General features: G+C 35.8%; 1 protein-coding gene across 1 annotated transcript in view; it reads left to right on the forward strand.

The window, feature by feature from the left end:
• AKAP6 (A-kinase anchoring protein 6) overlaps window positions 1–25,616 on the forward strand; it is a 203,896-nt gene that overhangs the window by 18,295 nt on the left and 159,985 nt on the right. Inside the window, exons 2-3 of the mRNA XM_062494828.1 lie at window positions 12,862–13,113; window positions 16,754–18,538. Of these exons, the coding sequence (XP_062350812.1) occupies window positions 12,862–13,113; window positions 16,754–18,538 (2,037 nt within the window). The remainder of the gene's footprint in view (window positions 1–12,861; window positions 13,114–16,753; window positions 18,539–25,616) is intronic.

Genomic DNA, 25,616 nt, shown 5'->3' on the forward strand with positions numbered 1-25,616 from the left:
AAGTTTCATTTAAAGCTCAGAAAGAAGGACTGGAGAAGATTTATGTGCTCTCTACAGATTTATGTGCTTCATACTACACTAAGTGTAGTAGGTGCATATTATTGCTCCTTTTTGTATCCTTTTCTGATTGCTGCTTCATACATTGAGATGTATCAGAAAAGTAAGAGCCTGAATTCATTATATATTCCATATAAGAAAAAACTGGAGAGGTGTTTTTGCTCTTCTGTGGGTATGTCTATATTAACATTTTGTTTTGGACTGGGAATGTGATTTTGAAGTGGATCTGCTGTTTATCCCTCTTCAGCTCTCTTGGGTTCATGCTGGAGAGCAGTCCCTCCATGCGCATCCTGTTTGGTATTGCTCACAGACTTTGCCACGTAGAGGTTGATTTTTAAAATTTACTTACTTAATTCCTTTGTCTCTGCTTATGTTTCATTTATTGTCACATTTGTAGTGGCATTTTCTTTTGCCTTTCTTCTGACTTGATAACATTTTGTGCAAACATGTTTTGCATTTAATGTTGACGTGATTGCCTTGAATGAGATACATAGTTGGTATGGTAATTGTCTCTTCTATATCTGTTGTCTGTACTGATAAGTGAAAAAACTTTCTCAGGCATTAATACTTTTTGTGGTTAACTTTGTTTTTGCACTGTGCTTACCTCAGACACAAAATCAGGAAGTGTAGAGTCAAGTTTAATTCTGATTATTACCTGAATTTAATTTTAAGTCTGCAAAATGTTTTTTTTATAAATTATAAGCATCTTTGGCTGAAATGTATGAATTATTGTGATGATCCTGATCCCATCTGAAATTGCTAAAGACATAATGGAATATAAACAGTAATGGTAAATTTTAGAAATTCTTTGCATAGGATTAATATTTTGGGAAAGGGTCATTACAATGGGCAATTGTAATGTTCTGCCATCCTTCAAGCTTCAGTCTTGGAGTGTGATATACCTCTATTAAGAACTATGGCCTCCCTTGACCCCTTATTAAAAGAGCTAAACAGTTGGTATGGGTTTTAGTGTGTCTTCTTGCTGGAAGTTAATTTATAGTAATGGCTGAGTGGAATCACAATGTTCTACATAGCATATTAATATTTGATTAGCATAGGTCATATTTGATTAATGTTGGGCAGGATATTGAATTATAGTCACTGGTAGAATTTTAAGAGAATGGATGTAGAGGGAATATATAGATATATTAGGTTTGACAGACTTGCTGTTATCAATACTATTTCAAGAATTTCTCAGCTGACCAAGTTTCCCATTGGCTCAGAGTGACTCACTGTCTCACAAAATTCTTGATGAAGTGGTGAAAATGTGTCTGTGAAAAGGCCTCAATGTTCAGGAGCTGTTAGAGAAATAAAAACGATTGTTTTAAAATACCAGCGCTCCTTCCATTTTACTCAGACTTGCCAAGATTGGCTGATCTGACTATGGCTTGTGAAGAAAATGAAAATATTTTTTGTTTTTCTACAGCCTTATGGATTTCATGTTTTGGTAGAAGATGACCTGCACAGAAATATATTGTGTTTTAGAAAAGTGTTGAAAATACAAAATGTTCTTTCCAAGATTGTTGTACAGTAAAACTGTAAAGATTGCTGTACAGTAACAGCTACCAGGACAGACGGTCCCTCGGTGTCCAAGGGCATTTCCTGTTAGCTGTGCAGAGGGGCAGGGAGAGCCAGGCTCTGGCAGGACTGGGAGCTGGGCTGTGATACCTGAGTGGGGCTTACTGTATTCCCAGGCTCACGTCCAGCCCAGCCTAGCACGGCCACTTCAGCTCAGAGGAAAGCTTGTGACCCAGACAGGGCTCTGCAGAGCCAGCCCTGTTGTTCCAAGAATATGGAAATATGAACACCTCAATTTATGTGCCACTTACCTTTCCTGCTCCCTGTCTATGCTGCAGAATACCGCAACTCGGGGACCCAGTGCCGTTTACTGTGAATCTTATTGTCAGAGGGAGAAGATTTGACTTCGTTGAAATTTAGGATCCAGTCCAAGGCTAAATTGATGATGACTATTTTTGCAAGAAATCTAAGTTTTTACATGCGACTTAAACGCGCAAACACGCGTTAGAAGCTTGAAGCCCCTTAGGTTCATTAACTTCTGCACAGACAAGTTTGGCTATCGAATTTCAAAGGGCTGCTTTACAAGCCCGGGCGTGGAAACAACCTTTCTCATTGAGCCTGCACAGTGGCAAGAGTTACACTCATCACTGAAAGCTACAGTCTAGACAAAGATAATTTATAACTTATCTCTTTAGCTTGAAAAAATAAAAAAGGCACAAAAAGAAGCCGGTTCAGAGATAAACTGTTTGCTGTCAGCATAAGAAACAGTTTATGTCACAGGCTTGCTTTCCTAAAGATGGAAATGACACTGACTGTGAAGTGCTTTATAAATCAAGGATCTTATTCCAGTTAGCAACCTGTAATAAATATATTTTCCTACACATATGTATACATAAAAATGAATAAATATTTAGGCAAACACTGCTCATTTCCTCCTTCTTTCAAGGCACTTCTGTCCTACTGTGTAGTGAACAAGTATTTTCTTAAGCAGCAACATCTTAACAGCCATTAAGTGTTTGTCAGTGCTTTACACCACAAAATTCTTCTGTAAAGCCAAAAATCAGAACCATTAGAATTATCCTTATAGAGCACAAGCTGTCTTCTCAGATCTGTCACACTGAAATATGACTTGTAGGAATATGTTGTTGGAACGTGCTCTACAGTGTTGTAACATATTTCTAAATAACAAGTACAATGTGTTTGAATAGTTGTAACTAAAATATTATGCCTAATTTAAATATTGAGACCCAATTCTAGTATTAAAATGCTAATGTCTGTCATGCTTATATTTATAAGCAGCCAGGAGAAGCAGCTATTGTTGATAGAGGTTTTTAGTCTCCTTAGAGAAAATTTGATTGCAAAGAATGTCTTAAGATGTAGCTATGGCAATCTTTACTAGCTTATCTTAGAAGTATTTCTGATCAATTTTCTGCAAATATGGTGCCAAATCTGAGTTTTTGATCACTTGCTACTTATACAGCACACTTTTTATATCTAAATCAAGAATTCAAGGATACCTGATTTTTTTTTTAAAAGAAGGCACTATACACAAACTTTTAGTTATACATCTGTATTGACATTATAGACATGCAGGACGACAGTAAGATTTGGAAATAATCAGATAGCATGAGATACTAGTTAATATATGTTAATTGCTTTTGTATTTAAAGTCCCATGTAAGCATGTGGTTTGAATGGTTCAGATAGCTTTGAATGTCATGCCAGTCCTATAAGTACAGGTATCCAATTTAATCTCCATTATATTCCATCTAAAAAAGCTTGCAAAAACCCCTACTCTATTTTTCTTTTTATGGATGTAAACCTGGGGAGAGGCGGGGGGGTTGTTTAGTTTTATCTTTAATGCATTTCAGGTCAAAAAACATAGGAACATAAAAAAAAGGAACCACAGGAACATTAAACAATTTTTAATATAGCGTCTAATCAGGAATCATAAAAATCATAATCATCAGGAACTGTTGCAACACAACAAGGGGAAGTGGCTTCAAATTGAAAGAGAATAGGTTTAGGTTAGACATTAGGAAAAAAATATTTATTGGGGAGGTGGTGAGGCTCTGGTACAGGCTTCCCAGAGAAGCTGTGGCTGCCCCATCCCTGGAAGTGTTCAAGGCCAGCTTGGATGGGGCTCTGAGCAATCTGGTCTACTGTCCCTGCCCATGGCAGCAAGGCTGGAATGAGATGATCTTTAAGGTCCTTTTCAACCCAAGCCATTCTCTGATTCTGTGATAAGGGACTTGATTAGTCTGCTCAAAGAATTCTTTCCATAATTAAATAAAAAAATTTTGTGTTAGATTACAGAATTGAAATTAGAATAATAATCTTGTACATTTTAGATTTCTTTAGACATATATTTTTTCCCCTAAGATTTGTTTCCTTTCTTCATTCACTTAAGATGTTAAGTGTGTAAAATAGTTCTTCTTCCAGTCTTTCAAATTTTTCTTCCTCAATATAGCAAATTTAGGTGGCTTTTTGTTTGCTTTTTTTTTTGGGGGGGGGAGGGTGTTTGTTTTTTATGTAGAGATTTATTTATTCATTTAAATTATTCTTTTAGCACAGCTTTATGCATTCTAACCTTGACTCTTACAATACAGTAAGTGATACCCAGAATGGAAGAAGCTCCTGGTATGCTGGGTAGGTGGTAGCTGTTTCAGACTACAGGAAGTGCCTCCAGATGCTCTGAGTGATTTGTAGTTGTTACTGACTCATTGGGAGCTCTGCAAGGGCTTTCCAACTGACTTGTTTGTCCTTCAGGAGAGAGGGCAGGAAGGTCACAGACATCAAGCAGCACGAAGGGTAGACTTTAAGGCTTCTTTTCCATGTTTCTAAACCAAGCAAAAAAAAATCTCAGTAATTCCCATAATATTGCATTGATTAAATGTTAGCTTTTAGTCTTTTCCAACCAAAATGATTCTATGATTCATTGAACAACATAAAAGGGAAATACAGTGCCAGTAAAGTGAAGTCTGCTAATAAAGACCAACAGATTCTGTCCCTTTCACTTTCCTAAATAATGACTGAAGGAAAATAACTTCGAAAGCATGTCACACAAGCTCTTGGAGGCTTAGCTGCACTGATATGAACAGCCACTTATCTTGAAAACTTCCTATCATGCTATCAATTTTCATTATAGAAGACCTGGCACAGATGGTAGTTCTTCACTTCTGCCTCTTCATATCTCATTTGAGATGAGAGTAGAGTCTTACCATCCTTTATTAAATTCTGTTATAGTCACTAAGCTTTAGTCAAAGAGAGTGAATGGGGTTAGTATTCTTTGGCTTAAGCAAGTCAAAATATTTTGATTAAAATTTTTCTGTTGTGTTCTGCATGCCTATGGAGAAGGCCTGAATTTTTCTCCTGTGTGAACTTGAAGTTCCTTATATTCAGTAGTTCAGTGCTGCCCAAAATACTTCGTGCTATTTATGTAGGAATACATTTTGTTTGTAATTGTAAAACATTATTATTTCAAGAACAATACTTTTTTTCCGATAATTTTTTTCTCTTTTACCTAAACTCTTCTCTTGAGAGCAGCTGTTCTCAAAGACCCTAATTAAATCTATTGAATTTAATAAAAAAGAGTATTTCTAAAGAAATATATAAACTGAAAAAATAAGATAGATACACCTATTTTCTTGTAGAAACAGAAAAAAAAAAAAGATTTTCTAACCAGAAAATAGGTCTCAACTATGAAGATCCTATGACCCTACAGAAAACTTAAACAATTATTGAAATTTTCTTATTCTATGCCAAGGGTAATTCCAAATCTTCTACAAACTAAAAATTAGAAGAGAACAAAAGTGGGACGCATTCAAAGCTGAAGTTTCAGGGTTGAATAGTTTGCCAGCACAGACATTTGAAACTCACTGTTTTCAAAAGGATAACCAGTTTTGCTGGAAAAATATTGAACAATTCGTGCAATATCATTGAATTCTGCTAGCTGCTTCATATTAAAGATAAAATTACAAAAGTTACGATAAAATAATAGGAGTGGTCTTCTTTCTGATTCTTCACACAGCTGACATGATTTTTTTATAAGATTGAGTTTTTGTATGTCTTACATGAAATCGTAGTGGGGGTTTCCTCACATCCAGTGTGCTACTCGCTATACTGAGGTTGGCATATTCCTAGTCCTGGCCAGGCTACCAAGAACTGCTTGGCTTATCTAGTGCAGAGTGTAAATCTTCACTGTGAGTCAAATGTACTCCCATTTGCATCCTCAATTTTTATTTGTGTCTGGTACTTTAAAATAGTTAGAAATGCTTTAAAATTATTCTTAGCATACCTGGTATACAGAAAGCAAGAAAGTGCTAATGAAGAGAGTAAAAAAGGTAAGAATCAAAGTTAGTTATCAAGAGAGTTGGGAAAGGTATCCGATATTCTTCTATTATGGTAGAAAAAGTAGACTTATGTGAAGTGTATTTGAAGGATGTTTTAATAAGTCTTCTCTTTCCCTTTCTATAAATATTGATATTCCACTTAGAGATATGAATATATAACACATGGGTGTGTTTAGTATAAAGCTCTCTCATAATTTTTTCTAATTCCTTTGTGATGTTAAATAATCAGTGTAATTTAGAAATATATATATAATTGCCATTATCCAATGAACAGGAATGTACAGAATGCATTTTCCCCCTAAATTTACCTCTACTACTAGGTTTTATGGAAACCTAGAGGTTTTATGAAAACCTAGTAGGTTTTCATAAGAGTTTGGTGTTTTTCCTTTTTTGTCAGAACTAGAAACAAAACTTGATACTCTATTGCCCAGTTCAGTACTATATATCTTCTTGTGTGAAGAACTATTCTAGAGTACCTCTGCAATGATGTCTTCCAGAAGGTAGTACAAAACCAGACTTCAGTCAGCACAAATGTGACATTTTATATTAAGTTTTAATTATTTTAGAATTTTCAGTTAGGCCTTGATAAAAATCTGTTTGCTTTAACATGACTAAATTATGATAAATGAAAATTTGTAGAGTTATGCATAGAAGGAAAGTTGTACAGTGATAACTTTATCAGGAAAATTCTCTAAACTTTGTGGGCTTGGGAATACGAGAACATATCTTTTATTTTGAAGCTTTCAAAGAGTTTTTAGGTTTTAGCTGTAGGCACATTCCACAGTAGAACCAGTGGAAGTTCAGGAATGTGAAAACAATATTTAGTTGCAGAGCTTGCATCACTTTCCACAGCAGCTTATACTCTACATTCACCTTGGATTTACAGTTTCTTACATGAATGTAATTCACATGTCAATGTTACTGTTGTCAGGAATATCTCACAAGTGGCTAGCCCAGACTTGTCTACACAATGCTCTTTCAATACAGCTCTGATGTGCCTCATTTTACTGCCATAACTTCTCCTGTGAATCTCCAGTTCCACCGCAGGCCTTAGAGTGATTTTATGCATCAGATACTTGAAGATTCCTGGGTGAACCAAATGCCTCCTTGTAATTATGAATTTGGTCTGTCAAGAGTGCTGTGTTCAGAAAGTCTTTTTCCATTAAATCACTGATTAAATTTAGTAGGGTAAATAAACATTTGATATCAGCCTCTCTTCCCTGCAGCCATTCCCTCCTGCAGAAAAACTACAGACTAGCTTAGGTTTGTAAGACACTGCAGCTGGTCCTGGCAAGTGAGCTGGAATAACTTCCAACAGCAACTGCCCTGTTTCTGGACAAAAGGATCCTTTTGCATGTTCCAAGTATGTTTGATCCTTTGGCCCCAGCAATGGTCCATATGGCAAAACAAATGCAAATTTCTGGAATCCCAAGACAGGAGCTTCACCATTAACATTTCAGGCATTTTTCCTCAGCCTGAAGTGCTTGACCTGTGATATCATCTCTTACTTCTTCCTTTCTTCTTGCTCATTTTCTTTGCAGATAAATAGTCAACCAATATACTTCCACAACAAACAAACTAATAAAACACGTAACTAATAAATTATCACAGAGCAACTCTGTGTTTGTTGCAGTTCCATAGAATGCATTACTATCTGTCAAAGAACTGGTGATTTGGCATCTTTTTCACATTTTTTCCAAGTACAGGGATATAAAAATGTAATTCACAGTTCCTGAGATAACAAAACACAGTAGAAACATGCCTACTTAGAGTTGGCCAAACCAAATATTTATTTTTAAAACCTTTTTGAGAATTTTTCTATAGTAATATTTGTATAATAGGAAGTGGATCATGTTAGATCCACTTACAGGAATTTTGCAATAATTAAAATGTTCCCCACTTAAAATAATGAGAGTAAATCAATCAAAATAAAAGCCAAGCAGGAAAAAAGAATAGTATGCAGAAAATGATGGTGGACCAGGAAAAGAAATTATCAGTCACATGTATGGTACCATGAGGGAAGAGCAGAGAAGCTTTGAAGACCAAGGTATTCCCAAGCTGTCAGTGTCAGCAGAAGGCAAGGGTGGACCAGTGATCTCAGAACCCTCCTGGTACCTGCTTTCCTTGGCATTCTTCACCCAGTACAATGCATGAATTTCCCTTAGTCACTGAATGCCACAGCCGTTCAAGGTACACTATAGTATTTCAGTCACTTTTTGACAGGCTGGTGACTTGAAATCAGTCCAGGCCTTTCCCTGGAAGTTGATTTTGCTTAGTCAAAGTCTGGATTTTTCATAGTATAGTTATTTTGTTTGACTTAATTGTTTAATTAAAAATAACTGCAAAAAATTATGTATAGCATTTGCTCTGAGGGTTTCACCGATAATAGAAGAGAACAATTTAATCTTTATTGTAACACTTTATTGTACAACAGGTAGGAATGAAAAAAATGAGATACTATTTCTTTGAGAGGTTAGAATGGATTTTAAAGGAAAAATACCATTCTAAAACATGTTTGAAATAAAAATATCTCTTTTCCTTTTTGTATATATGTAAGCATAAATGGCAGTGCAGAGAGTTAGTTTAATTTATAATTTTCAAGTTCCATTAAACTAACAAATCTAAAAATTCTGTGGCATATATTTTAAATTATTTTTCTGAAGAGAAGAATTTGTACATTCTGATTGGAATATCTGTGTTCGGAGGAATTAAAAATCACTTAAAAGGGAAGACTAAATAGACAGTTTCTAAAATCTTAGATTGTATTTGCATGTACAGCAATTGTAAGAGTCAGTAACAATCTGTTTTGCCTGCTGAGGTTTTCCTGCAAGATCAAAGAACAATATCTCCAGTATAGTTTCTCTGTCACTGGTACTAACTCTAAAGCAACATATTCCAACCTTTTATCTTTCTGTAGTTTCATGTACACCTTAAAGCAGTTTCTTAGGGACCAGAGAAAAAATACTTTTAAAAATCAACATCAAAGCTGTTTTCGTTGACTCTTTACTCTCGTTTATGCGCTTTTTCTTCATCTACTGCAATGTTTGCAATTCAGGCTATTTTAGTCGACATGGAGGGCTATGAGCAGGCTGATGGATTCAGCAGCTGTGAATTACAGGATCAGCTGTCTGGAAGACTGACTGAAGTGGGCAGTTGGCAGCCAAATGGGGCACCAACCCTGTAGCCTGGGAAATTCCACAGGCAGTGCTACAGGAAAGTCCATGAGGGCATTACAAAATCTTTACCTTAATATTGCTATGAAACTGTGTAAAAATAAAAATGCCTAGCTGACAAGTGAGATTGATTATAAAAATTGTTTTCGCTATGGTGCTTTCAAAAATCAGATTATAATATCTTCTATGTCTATCTATGATATGAAACTATTTACTATTAAAATGGGGAAGATTTTGTTCACATATATGTATGGGATTTATATTATTACCATTGATCTGGAGCTATGTTTATTTACAAACAAATGCCAATAGATTATTACTTAAAAGTATATGATTTATTTTATCTACCTGCCATTTCTGGTGGCAACTCATGACAACATTTAGCTACTATCTTATGACACTGCTGTTCTTTATTTAGAAATGCAAAGTGCAAAAAGGCACAAAACAGTGTTCTGCTGGTTTTGCTCTATCTAATGCTGCCACCTACAAGGAGTTAGGAAGAATGAGGAGAATGAAACCATGTTGTACCTGGTCTTGATAATGAGCCTCAGTAAAATCATGAACTTACATAACATGACTTTCTGTGCAGTATTTGAACTCTGTGAATTATTGCAGAAAATTAAGTTAAGGTGCTAGGTGTAATTATTTAATTTTACTGAATTATATGTAAATCTAGACATCAGGTACAATAAAAAGAAAAAGTTTTACCAGAAAATGTCAACTGGATTTGACATTACATTATTTCCTCTCAATGCTTTGTTTGTGCCAGGAAAATGTAAAGAAAAGATGCAAGTAAATAGGAGGCAGCTTTATTTATGCTATTCTGCTGAGCACTAATCAGCATTAACTTACATGGCAAAAGTTAGCATTTCTTTGTAATTATTTTCTCCTGAAGCTAGCATTAACCTTTCTTTAAACAGTTATTCTGTCATTGGCACAGCCTTCACCTTCACACCATCATATGTCTGTTAAAATCAAGGAAAGGGGGTATCAGTAGGGCCCTAAATTCTTTTTTTACAAGCTTTATGTAAGCTGCCCATTCTGCCTATAACATAAATCCTTTAAGAGCTGGTACTTTGTCTTTTACTGACTCGGTAGTTTTATATGCGAAGACCAGATAATGTGGTTTTGGATGTGACCAAGCTGAGGTTTAGGTTCTCTCTGTTCCTGAAGCTGTAAGGAGCTGTTAATCACCTTGTTAGTAAATAAAGCACGTGGCTGTTGCTGTAACCACGGTAGTCTGTAGGTAAGCAGACTTTGCTTTTTGAGGGAAAACGAGCAACTTGTAGCAAGTCATGCAAAAATTAACAGCATGTGTTCTTGAATATCTTCTTCTTTTAAACCCCTAGGTATGCTGGGATTTGCATTTCAGTACAAACTTGGTTTGTTGTGCAAAGTTTGTCTACTTCAGCAATTTGAGATGCTTTTATAGCTAGCATTATGGGACATCAAGTGAGAACTTGTTTGAAGTGCGGGTCTGAATTCTTGATTTAGAGTATTATCTAGATACATTAGCCAATATTTTCAGTACATTATTTAACAACCATTAGAAGACACTTGTTCATTGTCTGTTCCTTCTTCTTACGGCTTTCTGTTTTCAACCACTTTGAGAATTCATATAGTAGTTGAATTCAGCATGTAGCTGTATGTGTGAAGCTTGAAAATATTAAAAACTTGTTTTGGAGTCTGCAACATTCTTCAGCTCTTTCGCATAATAGTCTAAATGGAGTTTATTAAGTACTTTTCTGTAGACTGTGTCTAATTTTAAAAATTACATTTACTGGACACAATCTGTTTTTTGATCACTGAAATGAAAATGAAACTGCATTATGGCCAAGAGGAAAAAAAACATGAACTATCTTGGAGAAGTAAATGCAAATTCAGTTAAACTAATTAATTAGAAATATTCTTTAAAACATTTGAAACCAAGTAGAGCTGTGCTTTTAGCCATCTATCAGTAATAGTAGGCTAAATAGGTAATGAGATCTCTTTCCAAAACTCAGTGGGTTTTAGCTCTGTGTCTGTAGCATAAGATGAGCACACTAATCTGATAACTAGAGTGTCCATTTGCTCACCTGGAAGTGTGTGGATATTGGAAGCCCTGAGCTCTTGCAGCACTGCATGTTGGCAGGTGAGGCTGTACTTGCAAACAGAGATGCTGCCTGTTACAGCAAGGGGACTGAGGGTGCAGGGGAAGAGATGCTGCCTTTCTCTCAATGCATCTGCAATGATCTGCTCATTGAAACTCCAAAGTTTTGTGCTCTTCTGGCATTTCTGAGAGCTACTCCTGCAGAACGTTACTGTCAGTGTTTAATTAAGATGAGTACTGACCAATGGCATTTGATTACAGCTAAAACTGTACTATCTGTTGTGCAAAATTATTTAATATTATCTAGAGATCTGATTTTTGTTTAATTTGTTACATGCATGCAATTACATATTAAATACTTTGCCTTTACTTTCATGCTGACGATGCCAAATCTGAACTTAAAATAATTACTGTATTGTATTATTAATTTAGAAATAATCAGGTTTACTGATTTTCCTGTTATGCTACTGCTGTACAAAATCCCAAGAGTATCATCAGAAATGTAAGATTTCATTGTAATTCTCTGATAGAATTATTTCAATAGCAAATTTTATGAATATTTTCACTTTTATTTATATATAAAGAAGATTTCAGAAGATTTGAATTAATTTTTTTAATTTACAGGTCTTGGATTTAAATATGCTATTAAGTCACCGAAACCTTAGTCACCTTAAGTCACTGCCAGAGACTCTGGAGAAAAACTTCTAGGGTCCAGTGCCAATTTTTTTTTCACTGTTTTAGTCACATTTCCTTACTTGTATATAACATGCTTTTTACACATAGTTTTCAAACAGAAGTGTTATAGAGTGTTGTTTTCTCAATAGCATATGTCTAAATGTTCCTTAGTATTGTGGTTAGTCCTTTCATAAAGACAATGTAGATTGAAATTATTTTACTCTGTATGCAGCACAACCCTAGTAATCTGTAACATTAATGTCAAATTTGGAGGATACCATCACATCAAGGGTTTAGCTTTATAACCTGGTAACGCATATTTTTTTCTCCTTTCTCAACACAGCTGTTTTCAGCTTCTCTGTTTTCCCTTTTTTCTCCTTTTCCACCAGTCTTCTGTTTAGTTCTGTGCCCAGAGCAAGACTGTGCAAAATTCAGTGCCCTGTCACCACCACAGGCAGCAATAGGTAGCAGAAATAGCTTATTCCCATTGAGTCTATCACAGACTTTTGTCCTGCTTGATCACGGAGGTCAGATTTAAAATATGTCCAAATGGAATTTTTTTGATGATGGTACAGACCAGATTCTTTGCGTTTTAACTAGTGACTATGTCTCTGTGTGTAGCAGAGAGGGAGACAGCTCCTGGCAGTCTTATCACTTTCATTACTATTACTTTCTTCTAGGATGTCACTTTATGGTGTTAGTTTTCTGCTTGTGATTCATGTGATCTTGTTGTGCCATCCTTCTTTATTGTAAGCTGCCTCTGCACTTACTGAGCAGTACTGCCAAACAGGACAGCTGCTGGTTCAGTTGCTGTAGCATTGCCATGAATTAAAAAAAAAAAAAAAAAAAAAAAAGAAAGTCTGAATGTATTAATTACAGTATATTTCCTCTGTGAAAAAAATCTATTCTGCATTTAATTAAAAGTACATGAAAAGTAGATCTGATCCATGAAAGGACCATGCCTGTAGCTAAATATCTACTTTATTTTTCCATTACAGGATATTTGTGAAGATATATCTGATCATGTTGAACAAATCCATGCTCTACTAGACACTGAGTTTTCCCTGAAGCTTCTGTCTTACTCTGTCAATGTGATAGTTGATATCCATACAGTGCAGCTACTCTGGCACCAGCTACGTGTTTCTGTCCTGGTTCTGAGGGAACGTATTCTCCAGGGACTACAAGACGCCAATGGAAACTACACCAGGCAGACTGATATTCTGCAAGCATTTTCTGAAGAGACTAAGGAGGTACAGTAACTAAATCCAATTTGAAGGATTTAATCTGTGTTTGAAGCAGCTCATCCCTCTTGCACATTTCAGATCACTAGGATGACAGTTTTAAGGATAACTTCTGACTAGATACTTTGCTAAATTGGTTTTAATTTTATTTTTTTTAAATTTTCAGCTGATACCTGTTCTTTCAAACCAAATTAGCGAAAATTAAGATCAACTTTCAGAAATGTCATACTGGTGTCTAGAAATGTTTTCTCTTGATTGAAATATTTTCAGAAATGATCAGAAAGGCTTGCAAAGTTGCATCTGTTCCAAAGCTGTTCATCTGGTCACTCAGGTATTTAAGGTTTACAGCCAATTCAAAAGTAAATTTCAGTGTGCAGTGATTTTTTCGGTGAAAGTTTAGACATTTAATTCCTGCATACACAAACGTGAAGCTTACAAAATGTTTCCAAAGCTTTCCAGCCTAGGTTGGCGTTCCTTTATTGCCAGAGGATGGTCTTTAACTCGAGTAGCAATTCTGCCTTTAAACAGTCATGCATTTTTCCTGAGAAACAATGATGCAAGAATCACACACTGTTTATCTGACTGTAGGCCAGATTCCCACACATGTAAATGGTTTATAAACCTGGGTTTGTTTAACTAAAATGCCTTTTCCTTTGAATTTATCATTACTAAATTAAGTTACTTAGAAGGACACTATGGGCCTACTTTTTTAAACTTAAAGAAGACATTTTTGATAGTTAGGGTAATTAATGGTTGATAGATAGCATGTTGAAGATTTTTTCATTTGATGGTGCTATAATTAAATTGAAATGCTTATGTAATGATAAGACACATTTGGAGAAAGAGACCTCTAGATCAGTGAAGTGAATTCTGTGGCCTGTGTTACAGAGGAAGTCAGAAGTCCCCATGATGTGTCCTGAATTTCATATCACTCAAGTTCAAGGAGAATGTGAATATTTCTCTGCTCCATGTTGGGTTTTATATTTTCTTTGGCACAACAAGGGGGGTGGTCCAGAAATGAATGCTCAGAGGTGCCCAGGCCCACCTTCCACACCTCCTCTTCCTGATGTGTGCATACCTGGCTCTTTCAGATTCAGTTTCTGCTTTGCTCTTCATGGTAAACTGCTGGCAGGTCTGAAGGAAATCTACTCTTGTCTTTATACCCAGGTTTGAGAATTAGTGGGAAATCATTATTTTATGACAAGGACAAGGTAATTTCAAGGCATAAAGAAGGTGTATTTTCAGATGCTAAGAGACAGGAAATGTTCCATCTGCATCTGATTACAGCTGCTATAAAAATCATCCCTGCTACAGAAAGGAGGACAGACTGGGGAAGGAAAGATTATTTTTCAGTAGGGAAAACACATGTTTCCAGATAGGTTTACCTGGTATTATGAAGGACCAAATAAAATGACTTTTTTTTTTATCCACCACTATTAAAACACAAATAATATTTGATAAAATTAATGGCTAGCAATAGCAGGGACATAAAGTTGATATCAAGTTTCTGCCCTGTTGCTTGAATAGGTCCACAGAAACTGCTCTGCATTTTCTAACGTGCAGATATTCAAGCCTTTTATGTGGTATAATGATACCGGCTTTTGTTGATGAACATTAAAAAAAAAAATAATGTAGGGATAGATAACGTTGATACAATTGTATATACTCTTATCCATAGTTACTTTAGTCTTTGGAACATTAAAGGAAGCATTACTACATGAAAAGTAAAAAAAAAAACAAAACAAAAAACATTAACTAGGGCTTTCCTGTTGGTAGCCATACACATAATTAAACCTATTGTTTTTCTGATATAAAAACAATAATAACATGGTAATTCTGGCCTTAAATAAAATGCATTTGAAGCACGAATTTCAGAGGCTGCTTGGAAAATGAGCAAGTAAAATGGTTGAATGCATATGACTGTAAATTTTATTAATGTTAATGAACACATTTTTGAGAACAAGGAATGGAGCTCATTTTTCAGAAAAATTAAAGGCCTTTAGTGCTGTGGAAAGGTTTTGATTTATATATGGTTTTACAGTTTCTAATAATTTCCTGAGATTAGAAGGACAATGCAGCTTGTTTAGTCACTATTTTCCTTAACAAATGCAGCTCCAATATATAAATTTGACATATAGAAAATTGCCCTTTTAATTCTGAACTGTTGACAATGCCAAATTTGTGGCATGGAATCTACATCTGGGTAGAATTTGCTGAAGAAATGATACATTCAAGTATCCAAGACTATGGCTGATAAATACCCTTCTAGTAAATTTTTTCTCAAAATATTTTTTAGCTGGAGGATTGTATTTTATTTTTCCTTTAAGTAAAGGAGGGGGGAATGGATGGAGTACAGTGCTCAGATACTGGTTGGTTTTGTCTTTATGGGTGTTGGCAAACAGTAGCCTTCTTTATCGAGATAATTCCTGTTCAGACCAAATTCATGCCCTTTATTGTGAGATGGAGAGATTATGTGGTTACTGCAACTTCTTCAAGCATGATGCTAAGGGTCTTTATGGATTTGGGCAACATAGTGAGACAAGTTGTTCCAGAGAATAATTCACACATAAACCTATTGCGGATACTCAGGAGATTACTTCAAAAAAATATTACAAGAACATACCTGGAAAGAAAGACCAGTATACTGATTTAGGCTTGTAAAATTAGAACCCTAGAACATGAATTTCTCCTCTCTCCCAATATTTTTAAAAAGTAGTGTCTATAAGCAAAAGTCATGTATATGTATTAGAAGATCTACTGAGAATATGCTTACACTGTATACTAAATATAATTTTGCTGTGAATGTTATTTATCATGCAGTTTTGGATCTTAACCTCATAAGATTTTTTTGCTCTCTTTCAAACAAGACAAAAATATTTATAAGTATTAATTTGACTCTGATCTTAAAAATATCATCTGCCACCTGAGGTGGTCTCCTCTGGCTATGTCCATGTTTCTGAGACTGAAGGACTTCCATTGAGAAAATATTGACAAGGGAGCATGTCAGGCAGGAGGCTTAACGTTATAGTTTCTTTTCCTTGTACCATTATTCATTTGTGCTCTAAATATCTGGCAAATAATTTTTCAGGTGATAATACTGCAAAAAAGTGAAATGCAATTAGTAATCGCTATCTTATAATTATGGGAACAAATGTCCATCGTTGCTACATGATGCTTGGAAAAAACATTCTGCCAATCATCTGAAAGACAGTAGAACAGCATGGATTTTTGAGAAAACAAGATTAACAGGGAGACCATTAGACTCAGCAATCTCCTGTTTGATGTAGTTAATGCAGGAAATACTTCACGCCTGCTGTATAGAATTTCTGAGTCCCCACCTACACAGTAAATAAAACTGAAAGCAGAATTAAATGAGGAAAATACCAATGCAAAAGTGAGTTGCTGTTTTTAGGTAATTTGCTGTACCAGACTGAAATGAAGCATTTTTAATGCCATTTTTAATTCCCAAATACTTCAGAGTGGTTAGCTTGTCTACAGGGTACTGAAAAAAGAGACAGGTCAGTGATGAACCCTTCTCTAAATGTTAGGCAGTGTAACACAGGAATTGCTTTTTGTTTCATTGCCTTCTGTGTTCTGTAAATGAAAAAAATAATATTTTAAAAAAGTACCATTTCTTTGTGTATTTCAGGATCGTCTTGACTCTTTAACTGAAGTTGATGATTCTGGACAGTTAACCATCAAATGTTCTCAAAATTACTTGTCTCTGGATTGTGGTATTACTGCATTTGAACTATCTGACTACAGTCCTAGTGAGGATTTGCTTGGTGCTCTGGATGATATGACCTCCAGTCAAGGGAAAGCAAAATCATTTGAGTCCTGGAACTACAGTGAGATGGATAAGGAATTTCCAGGACTTATCAGAAGTGTGGGTTTACTTGCAGTAGCAACAGATTCCATTGCTTCCCAGTGTAATGAAGCACTGAAGGAGAAAGAAAATCATGTACCCCTTTCAGCAGAAGATAGAGAAGAAAGCAAAGACAAGAAAGCATCACATGACCTCTCACTAGCGTCTCCTGGAAATTCCTCTCATTCTAAAGGATCTTTCTCTGAAAATGGTGTTTTACCTACTGACAGCAAAGTAGTTGCCATATCAAAGAATCCAGAGTGCAGTCTTCCACAGCATACTGGTGAAAATATCAAACACTCTCACTGTGAAAATTCAACACCTAAGAGGTCCATAAGAGACTGCTTTAACTATAATGAAGACTCTCCTACACAGCCTACCTTGCCAAAACGAGGTCTATTTCTGAAAGATGATGTGTTTAAAGATTATATGGAAGCCAACGATTTAAAAAGGCAAATCTCTCAAATAGTTAAAAATGAAATGAGTAGAAGTACACCCTCATTGTTAGATCCACCAGACAGGTCCAAGCTTTGCCTGGCTTTACAGACACCCTATACTAACACTCCATCTGTAGTTAGTCAGTCATACGATTGCATAAATACAATCAGTGATAAAAATCTTGAGTACACAATAAATGATCGCTTTAAAGACAGTCCCATAATTCTAGGAAAGTCTACTTTCTACACCTGTAAAGAAAAATCAAAGCACAAGAAGTCTCATGTTTCTTCAGAGAAAGTGAAAACTGACAAAACACCTGGAAATATGTGTAAAACAGCTCCATCAACCCAAGTAAAAAAAGGAGGATGTTCTTCTCTACAGAATGGAATTACTTCTCATAGCTCTAAGCCTCTGGAGGAGACAGAAACAGATTCTTCTGCATCATCAGATTCTTGTAACCAGAGAGATCCAAGTGGGCAATCACAAGGTAAAACTGAGCCCTTCAGTTCACCAACACATAGCCAAAACAGTGCTTCTTCAGCTGGTTCTGAGCTTTCCAACTCATCCCCTCTTCTACTGAGAAGAAAGAAAAATAAAAGTTTATCCTCAACATCACACTATACTCAAAAAAATAGTAAGGACAATGAGGTATGGTATGGATCTGATGAATATTTAGCACTTCCTTCGCATCTCAAACAGACTGAAGTATTAGCTTTAAAACTAGAAAATTTGACAAAGTTGCTGCCCCAAAAACCCCAAAGAGAAACTATTCAAAATATTGATGACTGGGAGCTGTCAGAAATGAACTCAGATCCAGAAACCTATCCGACATACCAGACAAAAAAGCACAAAAAAAGGGGTAGAATTTCACCAAGTTCTTCAAGTGATATAGTATCCTCCTTAGGTGACAGTATTGAATCTGGGCCTCTCAGTGATATCCTCTCTGATGAAGATCTTTGTATGCCTGTGTCTTGCATTAAAAAATACATTGAAGAAAAGCCAGAAAGGACTGCTGCCATGCAGCCCACTGGGAATGAGACTTCTCCTTCAAATAAATCAGCTTTAATTCATCAACTGATGCAAGATATACAACATCAAGAAAACTATGAAACCATATGGGAAAAAATTGAAGTAAGGCAATAATCCTCTATTTTTTTGCTGTGTTCTTGAGGAGCTTGTATATGGAGATGGAGCTGCTGGCTTTTTTAGATAAGATAGAGTTGCTTTTCTATTTTCTTCTAATGTTGAAAATCATATAAACTAGTGACTGCTGGAAGTAGAGAAGAGCAACAATTATTGCAATTATAATGGAATTAAGTTAACTTTAACTAACTATACAGAATTTACCTATATTATTTTACTTACATCAATGCCTTTAAACTTGGTAAAACATTTTTTTACCAACAGCCCTTCTCTTCCGCCAGAACTGGGTACATGACAAGTTATTTTTGTAGGAAGGATAAAATGAACATTAGTGAATCAGGTATCTTTGCTGTATTTGGATGAATTTATACTTGATATGCCTGTTTTGTTGCTTTAGTCCAAGAATAGGAATCTTGATTCCTGTCAAATTAAGTGTAATAGCAACATTTCTTTTTAATTAGCTCTCTTCTCTTGCAGTGATTATTTTCCCTCCTGTGTTGGTGGAACTAAGCATCCCTTTTTTTTATTAACTTAAATAATCCTTCTTAAATAATAGCAATGCTATAAATAGTGCAATATGCTAGAGCAATAATTATATACTATTCCATTAAACTTCAGATTAAATGGGACTTTACTGAGAAGTCTTTTAGAGAAAAAAAGGTAAAATTTGGAAAGGGAGGTGAATTTGAATGAATAATCAAATAAAGACCGTACCATCTCACTAATATAATTCTTAAATTACAGTGACAGTAAATGTTTATTTCAGGTTTCTGATGCATTTGTCTTCCTAACCATTGCAGAGAACTCTTTAGTTTAGAACGATTCATATCCATCCTCAATGGCATTTAAGTTTTCAGAAAAGAAAGCTCCATCTCTATTAGATCTCATAATATTTTAAAATTCATAATGCATGCATTAAAGGGTCATGCTGGCATCTGAATGGTAAATCTGATATCTGCAATAACTTCTGTGCTATCAAGTTGTGTATGAGCTGAGAAAAACGGACTACTTTTACATGGCCAGAAAGTCCTTCTTGCCAAGTACAATTTCTGTAACTTTTGGAGGCATGGGACATATTATGACTAGTAGGGAAATAGTTGAGAGATATTTGAATACAACTTCGGGGTAGAAAATACAGAAAGAAATTTTGTCTTAAACAAATGAGGGTGCAGCACCTTTCAGCTCTAATGGGCAGTGCTTAATGATGCAAACTCTTCCCTCTGTCTTCTTGGGTGGGGCTCATCTTCCAGACTTTGATGTCTTAGTAAGTGAAAATTGTTTCTGTCCTTGCGCGTTTGTAGTGTTGAAAATTAGTCTAGCTGAAGCTGACAGAGAGAGCTCTTCATTTTGTGAAAGCAGCAAAGCCCATCAAAGCTGCATGTGAATATGCTTTCAAATGACACTGCGAGAGCCTGTTTAAGAATGGAATTGTTGAGTGTCTAGGGACCAGTGCTTTCCACTAGATGCTGAGTTCCTTTAGGCAAGAAACAGGTGGCAGAGAAACTTCTTGTATCATATTCTCAAATCATCATACTTATTTTTATCAAATCTTTTGAAAAGGTAATTCTCTTTTGAGGGCCCATCTGTCTTTGTGTGATTCCTTGCAGCTGCAGTTCAATCCTACTGCATTGGAGGAGTAAGAATCAGCTGTAACAACTTGCTGCAGCTGTAAACACCCTCTTCCTCTCCATCCTTCCTCAACTCCTCTGGAGAGCGGATTGAGCTTGTGACAGCAATTAAAAGTAGTTAGCTGTTCTGCGGCCAGAGTAAACCCTTCTAGCTAGTGACTCCAGCTGCTGCTCTTGTCCTTGAGGAACTTGTCTGCTGCTGATGCTGCACTTTCTGCAATTTCTGTGTTTCTGGCTGTGACAGATGTTTAGAAAATGTTGATGTGGAGTTTGAAAATAATCTTATGAAGTATGTTTGGCTTATAGTAAAAGAAGGGCTTTAAACAGACAGAAGACAGATGCAAAGAGAAAGAGAGAACTCAGTATTCCATCAACTAAAAAGCAGCACATAGCTAAGTTTCATATTTCACTAAATGTGCTTCCTGAATAGTGAATAAAAATAATCAGGTAAATATTTTTGAAATACTTAAGGAGAATTATACTATTTTAAAGAAATACAATTTTCCTCGAGCTGCTTATTTACCCAAGTTTTTCTGTTGTTGATAGTTATTAAATCTTCTGATTGTAAGACTTGTTAAAAACCAGTTTTTCACTTTTTGAAAAGCTCTAACCAAGGTAAATCCTGCATCAGTGATAATATAATGCCTTGCTGAGAAACTTCAGTTTGACATAAGTAATAAGAAAATAAAAAATTCCTCCCTTATGTGATGCTATGAAATATTATGAACAAAAAGGAATCTAAGTAAAAATACCATACCTGTATCACAATTAAGTTCTTACTTTACTAGATCTCCTGCTTCATAATTCCCTAAGACAAGGATCAAAAATATGTCATTGCTTTTTTTTCAATTATTGTCAATTGGCTCTTGTGTTAATTCTGTTGTCTCAGAAGATGTATCCCACTCAAAAATGAGCTGCCTAATTTTACAAATATACCTCTTTGCAATAATTCAATATCGCTTTTGTTAGTGGCAGTTTTGTGCTGAAGAAGACAGATCTGAAAGGTGAAATTCATTTTAAGGGCAGAAGAAGCATTCTGATTCCCATTAGTAATCCAGTTGCACTGCTGCAAATGTCTAGCATGATGTATTTTATTTATTAAGATTGTTAACAAAACTAAAGTAACTTAGTCTTTATTTTGGGATTATGACAACTTAGAAACAACTGGCAGCCTCAAAATAATTTAAAGTAATATTTTAGCTAGGCAATAGGCAAAACAAGGAATTTTTGATATTTTATTATTATTATTATTATGGGAATAATTTTGAATAAGTATAAACCTGATAATATCTTCCTAGAAAGCAATTTGTTGAAAATATACTAAAGCATTTATTGGCCATTTGAATAATTTGTTAGTTAGAGAAATGACAGTCATGGGCAGGAACTGATAAATTGTTATTTTTCATACTTGCAAATTATTTTGATGCCCTCGCAAGGGCATTATCATGCTGTTAAATATGCATGTCTGTCTACAGATAGAACTCTGCTCGACTGCCCCATTTGCTAGTTAAATAGGGCCACTTTCTTGCTTTGCAATAAATATTGCATAATCTTATCATATTTTGTTGTGCATTTCACATATTTCTTGTACCCTTAGTAATGGGCACCTTCATTCTGGGGTGCAAAACAAATTATGTGGCCGTTTCTTTTAAGTTTCAGAAATTAATTTTTGGAGTTAAATTTGAAAATGAGTGAACAAATTCTGAAAGCTCCTCTCATTGTTTTAGTTCAGCTTTTAGGAGCTGCCACAAATGAATTTTTAGAATGCAGATTAAGCTCTATAGTTTCTGTCACACTAGCTAAAAGGGGAACAGATATAACAGCAGTATTGTAACAGATAATGCCAATAGAGTATAAGAAAGAGTATAAAGCATATATGAGCATAAGAGTATTTATACATAAGAGTATAAATTCTTTGCTATAAGAATTTGGCTGATTGCCACTTCTCATGTAACACTAGGACTTCAGAGTAACAGTTTCAGAATGCTTCAAGGTTTGCTTTCTGTGAGAAAGCTAAGTTTTGCTTAAAATTATATTAATAACTAGGGTGTCGTGTCCCTGCCCAACCCCCCCCCGCCCCCCTTCCCCAGTTTTCATGTGCAGACTGAAAAATTTGGAGCAAAAAATCATTTTGGACTGATCTAATTGCAATATATTTTCAATTATTTTATGTGAATACAATCCTTATGCTGTAATATGTGGTCATTGATATTTCCATCTGCTTTTTTTATTTTAGGACACTATTAAAAAGGTTAGAAATGTAACCATTTGCAAGACAGTTCATTTAAGTGAAGATGTGTTTGCTTTGTAGGCCTCAGAGTTTATCATATGATGCAAATTGCTGATTGTTTTCTTATTTTGTTGTATAGATTTATAGCTTGTTTTATCACAGGCTCCATTTCTGTAAGAGGTAGCTGAATTTTCTTTGCAAGAAACAATTTGATAGCTATTGATCCCATATTTTCAGTTCATCACATTTCATAAACTTGTCTGGGACTCCTTTGGCTCTATATTTTGTCTGCATACCCCAGCCAGTCTTGGCTATCCACCTTCTTGGTGTGTTAAGGAGATAAAATAATGCTGCTCTATGAGGCTTTCAGCTGTCAGTTACAGCGTGCCCCAGGGACTCTACAGCAAAGAGATGGATAAAAATTTTACTGCCTTCCAGGACCCAGGCAGGGAACCCCTCACCCTTCTGTAACCATTTATCCCAGATGAACTCAGGATGCCCCAGGAGAGCAGAGATCTAAGACCCCTGTTTTAAATTGGAGTAATGAGAATAACTTTCCTGTTAAGGAGGAACTAAGGATCAGTGGAGTCTACAGAGGAGATAAGCTTGTTACTGTGAAAATAGCTGGTCTGTTGGGGTGAAAAAGATTTGCATTTTTAAAGACTACAGTCACAAAAAGTAACTAAATGGTAGACTTCTGCAAGTGCTTAACAGACTTGGTAGAGGAAGTTTGTGTTGGAGATGCTGGAAGTCCATTTGAGTGATGGAGAGCCAGTTTGTTAGAGAATGGTGGGAGAGCTGACACAAAGGGGAAATAATTTGTTTAGATTGAAAGGGGACAGAGTTGCTTCTGGATAGAGAGTGGACTGAAAACACACCAGTATAGCTAAGGTAGAGGCTGGATTGCTTTAGGGGAAGTTTACTTGTGTTTGGAGATGATTTTCATCATTAGAAGAAAAAGCTTGCACAGAATTCAAATGCAGTTTGAGCTGTGGGGCTAAGGTAGTGAAAAACTAATAGGAACTGATAACTATAACCCTGATGAAGCTTGGTAACACAGAAAAACATGGAACTGAAAGAAGTAATATCAGAACAGGAGGCAAAAAGCCAATACAATCAATATGGGACAGACCTGGCTTTTTTGAATTGCCAGGTGAAGGATTTTTGAAGTGTTTTAGTGCTCCCCTTCTATCTCTTGCTTTCAATAATTTAGTGCCTCTAATATTTGCTCTTTTTAAAATAAATGGATTTCATAGTTTTCCAGACAGATAGTGTGCTTGCCAAAATCTGTTCATTTCTGAATCTTACTTACACTGTTTCATACAATTTAGAGTGAAATACTGCTTTTGGTTGAGGGCCAGTTTATAAAAACAGTAAGTGAAAGAGGTATCAGATGCAGAAATTCCTTGGCAGCTCTGCAGTTTTCTCAGCAGTCTTGCTGCTTGGTGCAGCATAATTGAAAATGTCACTTCACATTTTGTACTGTGAGACAAATTTGTGCTTTGCTGTTTTGAGTCTGATGATGCTCCCCTGCTTCAAAAGCCCGTCCCTCAGCTTTCAAGTGGGTTAAACCATTATTAAGCAATAATGCAGTATACATATGGAGCTCTCACTTTTAGGCAGACAAATAGAGCTTTACTAGAAGATACTGAAATACAGTGAGCCCTCTGTTCCTCCAAAACACTTAGTTCCTAACAGTTTGGTTGAATTTTAAACAGCTTCTCCAAGTACATTCACTTTCCTTTGGCATTTGCTTTACCAGAAATAGTATGAGCAAGTTTGGAACAACCCGTTTTTCAAAAAAAAAAAAAAAAAAATGGCTGCTTCTATCTAAGCCATGTGAATTCTTAATATTTAAATCTACAACTGGCTGCAGAAATTATTATGCTTCCCTAATGAAACACATCTATTGTGAAGTATATGCTTATTCAAAATGGTTTGAATTTCCAATGTAAAGACCTCAGAATGCTTTGGCAGTAAGTAGTTTTAGATCAGAGATTTTTTACATTCAGGATTTGGCAAGTCATTCCAAATCATTTGTGGTGGGGGGAAGGGAAGGGAGGGGAAGAGAGAGAGAAAGAAATGGAAAGAAATCTTCTCCCAAATAATTTTAGTGGCATTGTTTTGTGGGTATGTCTTCACTGGCACTGAGAACTTGTGGTAGTGGATATGCCTGCATTCAATGTTTGGCTCACAACTGATGTGAGAACCTTTGGCTACAAAAAGCCTTGTAATTCTGTCCTTTTGTGTATGTAGTTAGATACCACAGGGATGACTATGAACACCTTAGATGGACCAAGGACTAGCTGCTTTTACATCAATGTTTGTTAGCCCTCCCTTTCCATTCTTACGCAGTCACTCAGATCAGCTTTATGTGAGCATAGGCTTTATGACCTAGAGTCATGTCTTAATCATCTGTACCACAGTGTGGACACAAGCTAGAATCAGAGCCACCCACATTATTTATTTGTGAACTGGAAACTTTCTTGATATTTGTTGAAGATCTCTGGATCTCTGCTATTAGGCTAAAGGGTATAAAAGAGTTGAAGGTGGAGAGACAGAAGAGTAAGACCGCAAGAGGTGGGCTTCTTGCTCTCACTGTAACTAAGGACAGGCAGGAAGGTGAGCAGTGGGTGCCAGGTGATTTACCTGGATAGCCAACAGAAGCTCCAGATTCAACAGGGACACAGCTGTAATTTGGACAATGGATCACTGGTGACTTCAAGGTGCTATTATGATATACTTGTTTCAGTGCAGAGAGGCTCTATTGTATGTGATTATTTGGTGCATTCAGTTTTCTCATGAAGGCAGAGAAATACAATCAGAAACCACTGAAGCAGATTTGGAAGCTTTCAAAACAGACTCAAATTGCTATTTGGAATTTGCTTCAGTGTGAAGAGTTTGAGATAACTTCAGATCTGTCCTGTTAAGTACTGCATTGAGTTTATGGCTCCTTGGAGTGCCTCCATTATTAAGCAGAAAAGTGTTACACTTGAAATAATGGTCTCTAATATTCCCTTAAAAATGGTAAATACAAAGGGGTGTGAGAGAACACTCACTGCCTTTTACATTCATAGGGATATGCCTTTCACAATGTTTTAAGGTCTAGCTGTTCTGTTACATAATATACTTAGTCTGTGGACTACTCATATTTTATGTATCTTCTCTGAGGAAGCACAGGATATTCCAGAAAGATACAGTATACAAA

This window comes from Cinclus cinclus, chromosome 6 (assembly GCF_963662255.1).
Source record: "Cinclus cinclus chromosome 6, bCinCin1.1, whole genome shotgun sequence".
NCBI classification, from domain to species: domain Eukaryota; kingdom Metazoa; phylum Chordata; class Aves; order Passeriformes; family Cinclidae; genus Cinclus; species Cinclus cinclus.